At 39.9% G+C, this 12990-nt stretch overlaps 1 protein-coding gene across 1 annotated transcript in view; it reads left to right on the top strand.

The window, feature by feature from the left end:
• LOC122811661 (unconventional myosin-Ib-like) overlaps positions 1-12990 on the top strand; it is a 1027360-nt gene that overhangs the window by 620110 nt on the left and 394260 nt on the right. The window contains exon 14 of the mRNA XM_044083653.1: positions 1336-1440. Coding sequence (XP_043939588.1) covers positions 1336-1440 — 105 coding nt within the window. The remainder of the gene's footprint in view (positions 1-1335; positions 1441-12990) is intronic.

The following is a 12990-nucleotide window of genomic DNA, read 5'->3' as shown; positions in this document are numbered from 1 at the left end:
GATGTTAGTATTAGCTTCATAAGAAGAAGAAAGCTTATACTCATGGTCATAGATACAGGATACGACTTCACTAAGTCTGCAGTCGATACCAGCAACAACTCCCAAATATGACACCTATATGAGAGGGGAAATCAGAATTGTGTTAAATGGTACCATTAATCATGTACTGCATGCAGGTGGGGCCAGTTTATGGTACTACCAGTATGAGGGCAACTTATGTTTTAAGGGGAAGCCTCTTTAACCATGGGTGTGGGCCGTTCAGGTTTAAGGGTGAACCTGCACCCTTGCAGTCAGTCACTCAATCATCAGTCAAAGGCTGACTAAGAGTATACAGTTTCCTAGTCCAGGTAGAAGTCTATGGCCATGTCAAGTCTGTAGCCACCCCAATGAAAAGTGAAAGTCATTTTCTAACATGTCTTCTTCATTTAATGCATGTAGTGGGCCACGGCTTAATCAGATTTGTGGTTGAATGTTCACGTTGCAGGAAAAGAGAAATGTATGGTATTGTTACACAGCAAGACTGTATTAATTATTATTTGAGTGGAAGTGAAGTGAATATTTTTTGAATAAACAAAGTCAAAAGTATTCCATATTTGGTAAATTGTCACTCTTTTGTGATTGTACTGCCAACATCTGCACAAACGTTTGCTAATACTGTGAGCTTCCATCATCACTGAAACTACACACAAAGACTGGAAGTACTGGAAGTTGCTGTGAGAGCTTTTGTAGCCTTTTCCCCTGCATGTTTGCATATACAAATCAATTGTTACTTTGTCTCTCAAGAGGATTATTCCTCGTATGAGGCTAACAGAGGAGTTTTATGACATCTGGTGTAATTTGTCACGGTCTAGACAAATACGAGTAAAAGTGTCTGTGGGAGGGTATAGTTGTTAATATATAGGGCAGTTATGCAAGCAATTCATTAAGATCAAGTTCCATCACAGTTAATACGTAACCATGCTTGTACATTTTTAAATATATTTGTACCCTGAAAGTAAAGGAGGGTGAGTTCTGATTTTTTTTTTTGAGGCTTGTTGAAGCAATGTGACAGACAATGTATGAGATCTATGCTTAATACATAATAGACCAAAAAGTTTAAAATTCCATCCACACTGTGGAAAATACTAATTGTTACGATATAACATTATGTATGTGGTACCTGTAATTGTTAAATAATTTTCGTAGATGGGTGCAAAGGGAAAATAATTAAATGAAAAATGTTGCATAGCTTTCTCTAGATCATAAACTAAAGCACTTCAATGCTGTGTCTGGAACTCACACTGTTCTTTTTGTTCTGTCTGTCTCTCTCTCTCTCTCTCTCTCTGTCTTCTGTAGGACAACAGTTTTGAGCAGTTCATCATAAATTACTGCAATGAGAAGCTGCAGCAAGTATTTATTGAGCTCACACTGAAAGAAGAGCAGGAAGAATACGTGAGAGAGGTAACAATCTGCCAAACATTCCATCATTCAGGACACATCCCTGACTTTTGTGATTACTATTAACATTGGATTTTAATATTACTTGCTCTTAAGTTTAAATTATTTTTATATTTGGCATCACTACACATTATTTTCCATCTGATGACCCTACCACAAAGTATCTGCAAAAATCCATCTCCTGTTAGAATCTACTGAACGATTTTTAATACCAAACCAGTTTATTAATTTGCATTTCTTGCTTGGTTGCTATGAATTGCATGTGTATTTACTTGAGATCTCCTTATTCCTCTCCTTGTGTGACCTTGTGTCCAGTTTTAACATTGGTCACCAGTGTGAACATGGTTAGGCCTGTTTGTGTAGCAGCAGCAGCATGACCTCTAACTTGGTACATGGGTAACTGTCAATCAGTACAGGCTACAGTACAAGTACTTGTTGGAAGCTGCAGCATAAGTCTTTGGGAGAAAGCTGAGATACCCCAACGCATGGCACTCACCCCGAGATACAGAATGTAGGACCTGTGATTACCTGCACTGCCACTGTGTTAGTTAACTTCTCACTGATTTTGTTTGCTGCAGTGTACTCTGCTTGCTGGCAGCTCTGTTTTTGGGTTCAGCTGAAACATGGACCTGAAGTAGTCCAGTTTTGTATGGTGTGTGGCAGTGCTGATGAACTTCTGGGTGTCCACTTTGTTGCTTACACCTTTTTTTTGCAGGTACTTACTTAGGGTGTCTCAACTAGCTTGTACAGTACTGACTGATTTATAGGTGACACCTTCCACTTGCTTATTCTTCTGCTGTGGTGGAGTTTGGGAGGCAGTACTGATAAGCTTGGGGTGGCATTATCTCTCTGAGAAAAGCGTAAGAATTAGAGACATTGGGCTGCTGCAGATGTGGGAAGTGACAAAAATGTTTTGACTGTTTTGTTTTTTATAAGAGCTCTGAATTTTGGGATTAAAGCAGCATGTTGCTTAGTGTAAAAGCACTGTCAGTCATCCACTGCTGTCCTTACAGTTCATTCTTGAAGATAATGGGTATATCCAGATCATACCAACATGAGCCCCAAATTATGCAGTACATTACCATACTACTTGTAGTGTGTTGCTTGGGCTGAGTTACAGCTCTGCAATTTAAATTCACCAGTGTTGGAGTCATTAATGGTAAATTTTTGAAATGCTGGGACCTGCTAGAGCAAGTCCCAAAACAGGGAGACTGAATGGCCAAAAGAAGGAACTTACATATACTAAGTCCGAGTTGCAATTTCTTGGAATGTTCTCTTTTCTCTGAAGTATGGTGATATTGGAGTTGGTATATATAAGTTCGGGGGGGGGGGGGGGGGGGGGCTTGTCCCACCTGCAAAAAGAAGTTTTAAAGAGAAGCGTGATTTACTAAATTTGCTGTTCTCCAGGGTTTCTGGTCTTTTTTTCAGCTTTTTGGCCCTTGGCATTTTGAGAGCCAGCATTTCAATAGGGATCCATTGTCAATGACTGTCCTATAGAAAATCAGTACCTGTGCATTTTCTATTTGTGTGCTGGCAGATTTTCATTGTTTGTGATGTTTTATCTTTTCTGTGCAGTTTTGTGACCATGGAACAAGTATATTTAAGTAAGGGGTGGGATGTATGCATATTCGCCCTGTTGCAAAAAAACATTTTTTATAGTGTTTCTTTCTAGCTGAAGTGTTACCCATTTTTTTCATCCATTTGAATCATGTAATTGTAACTCAGTGAGATGTAGGGGGGGAGCTATGGAATTGTATTACATCTCCTAGTCAAATACATTTTGTCTCCAAGGTGCAGAACGATAAAGCCTTGACTGTGACCCAGAAAACCTGGGTTTGACTACTGGTCTTTGCGCTAATGGAGCTGACTTTGGGAGGGAGATGAATGATGAGGTGTATACCTGCTCAACTGTCTCAAGTGGGAAGGTGTGGGAATGTGTGGGAGAGGAATAATGGGGTGTAAGCCTCTCATGTGTCTCAAGTGGGAGGGTGTGGGAATGTGTGCGAGAGGAATGATGGGGTGTAAGCCTGCTCAAGTATCTCAAGTGGCTGGGTGTGAGAATGTGTGGGTGGTGGACGTAAGCATCATGATTTTTACTGGAAACATTGTCTGCTGGCACAACTAATGGCTTGGGACATTAGGGAGATGCATCTCCACAAAGGCAGGGAATGCATCCTCATGTAAAACCTACTACACATCCCCGGCTGCAACATACTCTGCTCTGTGTGAGATGTAGAGCTTAGTTACCGCACAGCAGAATCGCATAGAGATAGAACCAGCTACACTATGACCCCCCCCCCCCGCATGTCCACTCTTCTCCCTGATCGTGGGATTCCATAATCCACATAATCAAAGAAATTCCTTCCTAAAAAGGTATGAGGCCTGCCCAGTGAAGGGTCATATCTGTGTTATGCTCTAATATGCATTTTCCCTGGGAGGGATAGAGTAAGCAGCTGAGTTTCAGTAGTGGATGATGATACAAGGTAGGGCAGCATTAATTCCCCATCCTGCAGAATAACAAAAATGCTATTCAAACACTTGTCATTTACACTGTTGGACATATATCATCAGTGACATTCGGGCTTAATAATCTTGAGAAGTACAGTTGAACATAATCATTTTCTATCAGCAGTAATATCCTCCAGAGAGATTCAGAGAGGGTTCCCACCAGTGGTGATTCTATTGAGGATCATAGGAGGTTACTAGGCTATTGACCCGGAGGTCATTTCAAGCCTAGCCATTTCATCCCAATGTAATACCATACACACTCTAGTCAAAACCCAGAATTGTATTTAATAATGACTGCCCATGTCCAGGAGAGTTGTGAGTACTATCCCCGGTAAGAACTTACGGTGCCCCATCCACTCATCCAGGTTCCTTTTGAACAGTGTCATAGAGGTGCTCTGCTTCACATGAATTGGCAGCCTATTCCAAAGACATGGCAGTCACTGGGAGACAAAGCTGTACCTCCAGCACATCCTATTCAAGACACAGGCCATATTTAGGTCCCTGAACCAGGTAGCTCTTATCCCATTTGATTTACGGATGTGTAGCAAATTCAATAGGTTTGGGTTGGAGATTGCTGTGAGAGCCAGACGTAAGTCTCCCCTCAGAAGTCTATATGATACTGAGTTTAGTGAAAGGGACTTTAGTCAGTCTATGCAAGGCATGTGCTGGAGTCCCTTGATTTTCTTAGTTAGAAACCTCTGAGGTCTCTCCAGTTGCTGTAGGTGCTTTGTACAGTACATGCCAAAAGGGACGTTATACTCAATTATGGGCCTGATTAGTGATGAATATAGAGGGGTTATAACCTCCTTTGCTCTAGAGGTGATGCCTTTGCTAATCAAGTGTGCTACATAAAAAGCCTTCCTTACTACAGTAGACCCATAGTGGTCAAAGTTAAGGTTGCAGTCTACTTGTGATCCCAGATCTCTTACCAGTACATGGGGTGTTATTGTTTATTTGGTAGTGTGAAGGGACATTGCTTTTACCAAAGAGAATGATGATGTATTTCTTTGCATTCAGTTTGTGACCATGAGTAAGATTCCAGTTGCTGGTCTGTGTAAGACTATCCTGAAGTATACTGACATCATTTGAGGACTCAGTAATTGCACCCAGTTTGCAGTCATCCACAAGCTTGGTCAGCCACAGCCCCTTAGATTTGGCCTGAACTTCTGAGAAGTATATATCAAATAGTAGGGGGCCCAGCACTGACCCTTGTAGCACCCCACTGTTGATAGGTCTGCTGGTTGTGGTTGATGTGGAGTCACCCACTTTGATAGTGTGTGACCGGTTTGTGAGATATTTGACAACCCATCTTGCAACAAGGTGTTTTTCATTCAGTTTGCTAAGTTTATTGGTAATGCCTGACTGTGGGATTGTGACAAAGACCTTTGCCAAGTCGAGGTATGCTGTGTGCACAAATTTGCCCTCGTCAATGGCCCTGGTCACATTTTCAAAGAAATCCATTATGTTTAACAGGCAGGATCTGCCCTTGAGAAAGCCAAATTGGGTGGGATCCAGGGTTTGGAGGTCACCTATGTCTTTATTTATAAGGCCCATGATGATATGTTTCATGGCTTTGCAGATGAGACTGGTCAGGCTTATGGGTCTATAATTCCCTGGGTCTGTTGTAAAGCAAACTTTGCAGAGGGGAATAACTCTTGCTGTTCTGTACTTCATCTTTGTTTGCTGTAAAGTTTGCTGATGCTACATGTGCACCAGGGAGGTTTGTTATTACTTAGGGCTCTGGCTTTGATTATTTCTGGAACAGCTGAGTCTATACACTTGTAAAAGTGATTGTGCAGGGCTTTAGTGTAAGCTTTGGTGTAGTGACTGCTTCCAGCTGGGGATGGGGCTTAGAAGGCATTTATACCTTCCCCTAGGAGGGTATAATTTGCATTGGTGACGTTTTTTAGTCTCACTTCACACTTTGTGAGTTCTGGTATTAGTGCCAGTTTGAAGGTGACTGATTTGTGGTCAGATTTGACTAATGATGGTCTGACAGTTGCAGTGGTGCATCTGTTTGTCATGTTAGTGGTGGCCAGATCTAGTATGTTTGTTCCTCCTGTTGGAGTTTGAACAATTTGTTCCAGGGCATTTGAGTTAACAGTCAAGGCACTTTTGCACTAGTGAGTTATGGCTAAAGTAGGTTTCCCAGTTGATGGTGGGATAATTGAAGTCCCCCACGACTAGAGTGTTTGGCAGTATTTGGATTGACTCCAGTTTGGTCTAGTAGGCCTCATATGCATCATGATCCATGGAGGGGGATCTATAACTAGCTATGACTTGAATGGGAGTCTTATCTACAGTAATCTGAACTTGGAGTAACTCCATGGAGTTGTCCAATCTAACTAGTCAGGAGGTGCATTTATCCCTAATATAGATAGAAACACCACCTCCTTTGGTTCTCACATGTTTGTTTTGTGGTCTGAAGGTGTGGAAGACATTGTAGTCTTGCATGGCCGGGCTACTTTCTGAAGCCTTTAACCAGGTTTCTGTGACTAGACAGACATCTACATCCTCCAGTGTTAGAAGTGCTTCTAGGATTTGCAGTTTCTGGTTTAAGCTCCTAGTGTTTGGCAGCATAACCCTTATTTTGTTATGGGTGGCAATTTTCATGTTGGCAATTTTGTTTTTAAGACCTTGCATAAAAAAGGCAGTAGGGGAGAGGCAAGACCCTTTGCCAGCAGCCAAAAGCCTAGTGGTGCCAGGTGCAACCCATCTCTGGCAAAGCAGTGAGGTTTGTGAACCATGTCATCCCAGGCTGACAGAAACTGAATCCTCATTTGAATGACACCAAAAACTAAGCCAAATTATTGAAATCAATCATTTTTTATTTATGAATCCTGGCACCAGACAGGTAGCTGACTGTGACTTTCTCCTTAATTAACTTGATGAGTGGGACATCTGTGTGTCTCATTATGGATTCTGTAATGATAAGAAAAATTGTTTTTTGAGTGTTACACCTTAAGGTCTTGGTAGATGAGACACTGGTGTTGCTATGTGTCTTGGGTGCTATGGGAACTGTGTTAGTGGTAGCAGTCTTGTGTTTTGGAGGTCTCTGGTGCTTTGGTAAGTTTAACAAGCACTCAATACACAAATCAACATATGCAGACGAGTAGTGGTATTATGTGTATGAGTAGTGGTGGGTGAATTAACAACCTCTTCAGTGTTTCTGTTTCACGTGTGAGAAAGCAGGGATTCAAGATTCTTGGTGTCGATACATACCTTATTAGTAGAGGATTGTCAGTGTACATAAGGCAGTTGCTACACTTTCTCAGGACACCCAAGCCCACAAGGCTGGCAGGAAATACAAGGGTAGTGCAACTGTTAAGAATGCTAGGTTTGAAGGACTGTTATAACAAAAGGGATGTTTTCAAGACTGATCTAGGAGGTGCACTGTAGATGGGTATTTCTGGCGGGGTTTTTGGCTGGTGGTTTAATATGACACAGCTCTCTAGCAATACTTCTTAGAGCAGAGATGTACTAAAGATGAGGACTACACTGATGTACTGCAGCTGTATCTAAGGAAAAAATTGTCGAAATTATCTGTCCTGTTATGGTACACAGTTGCATGGCAGTGCGCAGTGCTGCACGATGCGCATACAAGCAGAAGCCTCTTCAACTGGGGGATTAAATACCAAAAGCTAAAAACTTTAAAAAAAATCTTTAAAAAACTCAAAAGAACCAGTGAGGGTGGTTACTCCAACCCCTAGACCAATCACCCTTCACCAAACAGGTTCCAATCAGGACACTTCTCTCACAAGGGTGCAGAAGTGCCCCTTTCAATCAAAGATGGCTTGGAAAATGTCCTCAGAATACAACAGGCAGTACAAATAAACCCAGATGCAGAAAACCTGTATCTGGATTATGCTACAACTACTAGCTACCCTAATTTAGGTAGGAAACACTAAAAAACATTTTAAACAGCAGAAAAACAGCAGTGAGACACTAAAAATGTTTTAAACAGTAGAAAAACAACAAGGAGACACTAAAGAATGTTTTAAACAGCAAAAATCAGTTATTTAAGGCACTGTTTGGCGGGAAAAACAGAGCAAACCAAACAGATACATTCCAAACAGTGAAAAGTAGCAGCAATTACTTTACAGACAGTGAAAAACAGCAAAAAAAAAAAAAAAAAGCTTTGCAAACAGTGAAAACAGTAACAGTATGTGATTTAACAGGCACAGTGAGGCAGACAGATGCAGTACAAACAGTGCAGTTTAGTTTACAGTATTAAAATACAGTATTAAATAAGCAGAACAGTATAAAAAGTGCAGTAAATAGTATAATAAAGCAAAAAACAAAACAGGCAACTTATGTTTTTTGAGAAACTCAGAGGCTGGCTAGTTCATACTCTTTATAAAACCTACATTAATATATAAAACAAGCACATTTAAATAAATTAATTAATTAACAAGGGTTTAGTGAATGCATTTTCTTTTTACAGTTATTATGATGGTCAACCATGCCCTTCAGTTTTTCACCTGATAACTATAGAACATAAAGAAAAAAAATCAGTGTTTTTCAACTGATGTGGCTTTAACAGATGTAAAACTTACAGTGTAATAACTTCCCCATGGGAAGATACCAATACATGTCCTTCTGCCAGACGACTTTGATATAAAGATTTTCATTTGCTAATCCTCTCTTGTTTGGTTCACTGTTCATCACATATATTTAATTGCTAAAGACACTGTAAAATTAATGAAATTATCAAAAGCAGGTTAAAACTATGTCTTTTGCAAAAGGAAATTTCCTCATTTGAAATAAGGGATAACGAAAAGGTCTTGAAATATTTATCACGGGATTTCAATATGTTGAATTCAAAGGAACAGAGAACAAAAGAAAAGAAAAGAAAAGAAAAAAACAGAGATGCACTTTAGGTTAGAAGGAAACTGATAAAACTCTCATTGGTAACCAGTAGTGACACACCTATAATTCTACCACCACAGGTAAAGAGGAAGGAGAAAAGTACTAATATTAGGACCATTGATGAAGTGGTACCAACTGCGCCTTCTTCACTGACCTCCAGCCTAGAAGTCCTGATGACAGACTCCTGGTGAGTAATTCAATTCAAAGGAGGGGAAGCCAGTTCTCATGCTACTGTCCTTTTATAGTTCCTGGACATTATATTCCAGCACCAGTCTCAATGATACCTTCATTGGTTCATTCTATATTAAGATACCTGACAAAACATCAGTACCACTGTCATTTTCTTCTGGTCATTAGAGGACTTCCATATGTTGGATTCAAAGGACCAGAGACTACAAAAAGAGAAATGACCTGGACGTGTCATAGGCTGGCACCTTCTTAATTTGGCAACCATTTTCAGTCATTTTGCTTAAAAGAATATAATGCTTGATCCACCAAGCAATGGCTGCTGTTGATCTCAAAAGTTTCTTGACAACTATAGTTTCATTAACTTAACTTCTGTAAACCTTAACTGATGTAGGAGATCCAGGCAATCTTCAACACCTGTCATCTTAGGAGAAGGGGAAATGTTTTCTTAATGTACATTCTCTTGGGAAGAGATGGAATTATAGAAATCAAACCGATTTACCATAAAGAAATAACTCAGATCATGTCCTAGCCCTGTGGCATAAAAGGATGGATCCCTGACTGTGACCTGGATGACCCAAGTTTAGTTAGCAACTTGGTCACTGGAAGAGCCAGGTGAGGGGGTGAGAATGAACAAATTAGATAAGCTCAACTGTCTTGGCTGGGTTGAGGTTCTGCCTAAGGCTGGAGCACACCTCATTATTAGCCAGAACATCTCCCTCCTTGCAGCAGCAGGATTTTCCACCCCCTGCACTGTTAAGGGTATGGAGAGGGTAGAAAGAAACAAATGCTTTAATGGTGCAGTGGACAGATTTCGCTTTCAGACAGGGCAATAAGGCTAACAAACAAGCAAATAAAGTAATTTGGGTCTATATCAGAAGCTCGAACTTTCAAAAAATTTGAGTCTGATATGGTTAACACCATATGAGCGAACTTTTGAAAGCTCACAAGTTTCAGCAGAGATCACTGTCGGGAATATTTCCCTCTGCTTCACTGAAGTGTGATCTCGGAATTGGTATATTTAAGTAGTGGGGGGTGTGGGGGATGCAGGGGAGCTTGTCCCCCTCCTCAGAGTGTTCAGGTAGGTTTTCTTTGTTTTTGTTTATTTTTATTATATATTCGATGTTTTAAAGTTTCGCTCATATGGTGTTGATCATATGAACATTGAAGTTTTAAAACTTCAAGCATATAATATAGAGCCAGTAATTCAGACCAGGAGAGCAATACATCTCATGTCCCCACTAAAGTCTAGATAACATCTTTTGGAGAAACTGTTTATTTAATAACTAAGTATTTTTCACCTACAAAGAGAAAAACAGCCTTTTTTTATGAAGGGGACTTGTTACATTTTAAGGAAGGTTCACCAACACTGGACAGCCACAATTTTACTGACTTTCTTCTAATCATTAGACAATGCAGCTTTTCTTAAACCAGATTCTTAATAACCAGTATTTAAAAATGTAGGCAGAGTTTATAAAGCTGCCAAAGATTGACCTTATCTATACATTAACTTAAAAACAGTATCCCTCCACCATTACTATGTTCCAAAGCAATTCCCAAAGAAGTGCTGTCTTTGACTGCAGCACCTCATGACAAGAAATAGGATTCATGTCAACTCACCAAAAGGACATTTCATTGAGTGACAACAGCACAAAATGAAATTGCTGAAAGCCACTTTCATTGAACCTCAAAGTATATTTTGTTTTTTTGCAGTGGAGAAGCTTCCACTCCCCATGTGGGGGGGGGGGGGGTATACATCAACTTCACAGTTGCACAAAGATGGGGAAAAGTGCAAACACCATTATCATTAAAAGTAGCTTTTAACAAAATTACTTTGCAGTAGTGACACTCATTGAAAGTGCCTTTGTCACCTGTCTGGGTCCCCATTTAATCTAGCGTCTTAGGTTTGAGAAGTGAATGTTTACGGTTACCTATTACAAACTCAAAGTTACGGAACTTCGAATACCATATGGTCGACACCATATAACTGAAGTTCCGTAACTTTGAAAATAAAAAAATAAATTAAACAAATAAAACTTACCCTGGTGGGTTAAAGCAAGGGGGCAAGCCCCCTGCACTGCCCACATGGGGGGCTGTGCCCCCCACACACCCCGCTTCTTAAATATACCAACTCCGAGATCACACTTGAATGGAGTACGGTGCAGAAAGAGAAGATTTCCCTTTCCTACACTGTAGCGTGATTTCAGAGTTGGTATATTTAAGTAGCGGGGAGTTTGGGGGTGCACCCTTTAGTTTTTCTTTTTATACTTTTTTTAGGAACATTCGATTTTTTAATAGTTCGATCATAAAGGGTCGACCTTTAGTGATTCGAACTATTAAAAAGTCGGTGTTCCAACATAGACCCATTTACTTCTCCTTACTCTGTCTTTCAAGACAGGTACTATTCTTATCTATATATGTTGTATTAGACACATCTTGCAGGGCAGCAGCCTCAGAAGGATAAGCTAGTGAGAATGACATTTTAAAGCAGAATAAATGGAGTGAATCTGATTAATGTACTTTTGATTCAGTGGGTTCATTCATGAGAACTGCTGTCACAGCTTCGTTTAGAAGTCAGTTTTATCCAAATGGCAATAAACAGGCCTTAGAAGATGTTCCAGTTTAAAAGGACGACCTATTTGTTAAATCACTGGATGACATTTTGCATGACCTGGAGAAGAGGAGTAATGTTTGAACTACAGTCAAACAACTGTTTTGAATTTTCATCCTTGATTGCCCTCAAACCTTTCAAGGCAGTAAAGGGCCTTCCTTTATCAAACAATGCACTTTCATGATAGCAACAGCAGTTTCAGGAAATCATTTTTTTCACCCTTCAAAAAAAAAAAAACAAAACAAAAAAAAAACAATACCAACTGTATGACAGAAGATAAATGATATTTGACTTTTTCCTCTTCCCCTCCATTCATAATTCCATCAAGTGGGGAGAAGGTTCAAACATTGTTAGAAGTATAGTGTCAGAGTACAGTGAGAGATGCAACCATTTCCAAAGATTATGGAATAAAATTGTACTACTGCTTCCAGATCCAGTTCTAGAAATCCTATCAAATCAAGCGCACACAGCATTACATGAGCTTGGGGGAAGGTGTACTCGTTAAGGTGTTTACCTTACAGTGACAAGGTACAGGGTTTGATTCTCACCTTTGAAAAGGAAATTGGTTAGGCTTAAAAGGGCAGCTAGCCTACTACTTACTTACCCTTAACTGTATCACCCCAACAGTGCACTTACCATGTAGCTTTTCATCTTCTACAAAAAGAAACAATCCAGTGGGTCCTAGTGCAATTTTATTCAAAGTTTTTGTTGCTTCAGAAAAGTCAACAGATGGAGATGAATCCTACATCTAGAAGATCTCTACAAATTTGGTGTTGAAAAATGTTCATAAAGCAGACTGTTAAATGCTTATTTCTATTACTAGATAAGCAGTCCTAAATGTGGATTCCTGTTCACCCAGTACATGAGAAATACTTAAGATTCCTGGTGAAACATGTTTATTTCCAGAATTCAACTCGTCAGATTGGTCTCTGTCAGACTCAAGGGTTTCACAAAGCATTTGTCCGCAGTCTTTTTCTTCCTAAGGATTTGGAAGATGCACAATTATCAAATTCTAGATGCCACTTTAGTTGTAGCTAATAATCTATGCACAGATTGTCTTCCAATGTGTAGTGAAGAACTGCTTCAACAGGCTGGGTACTATACTGAACAAAGGCAAGTCAACTCTGTGATCATTTCAAATGCTACAAATGCTACAGCTTCTGGAAACACTGGTGGGTTTTAATTTGTAAGAACCTTTTTTTCCACAGGACAAGCTTTTAGAAGCAAGAGCATTTACGTTTTTCCTCTCAGCTTCAGCAAAACATAATCACATGGCTCTGGGATTCATGCATTCTTGTGATTCATTGTGCAGGTAGCTAATAAAGAATGTTTGAAAGCAAACCATAGCAAATTATACTACATTTGCCTTCAGTTGTGAA

This window comes from Protopterus annectens, chromosome 9.part0, assembly GCF_019279795.1.
Source record: "Protopterus annectens isolate FY-2018-M chromosome 9.part0, PAN1.0, whole genome shotgun sequence".
NCBI classification, from domain to species: domain Eukaryota; kingdom Metazoa; phylum Chordata; order Ceratodontiformes; family Protopteridae; genus Protopterus; species Protopterus annectens.
Note: the sequence above shows the minus strand (reverse complement) of the source record. Positions and strands in the feature narration are given on the sequence as shown.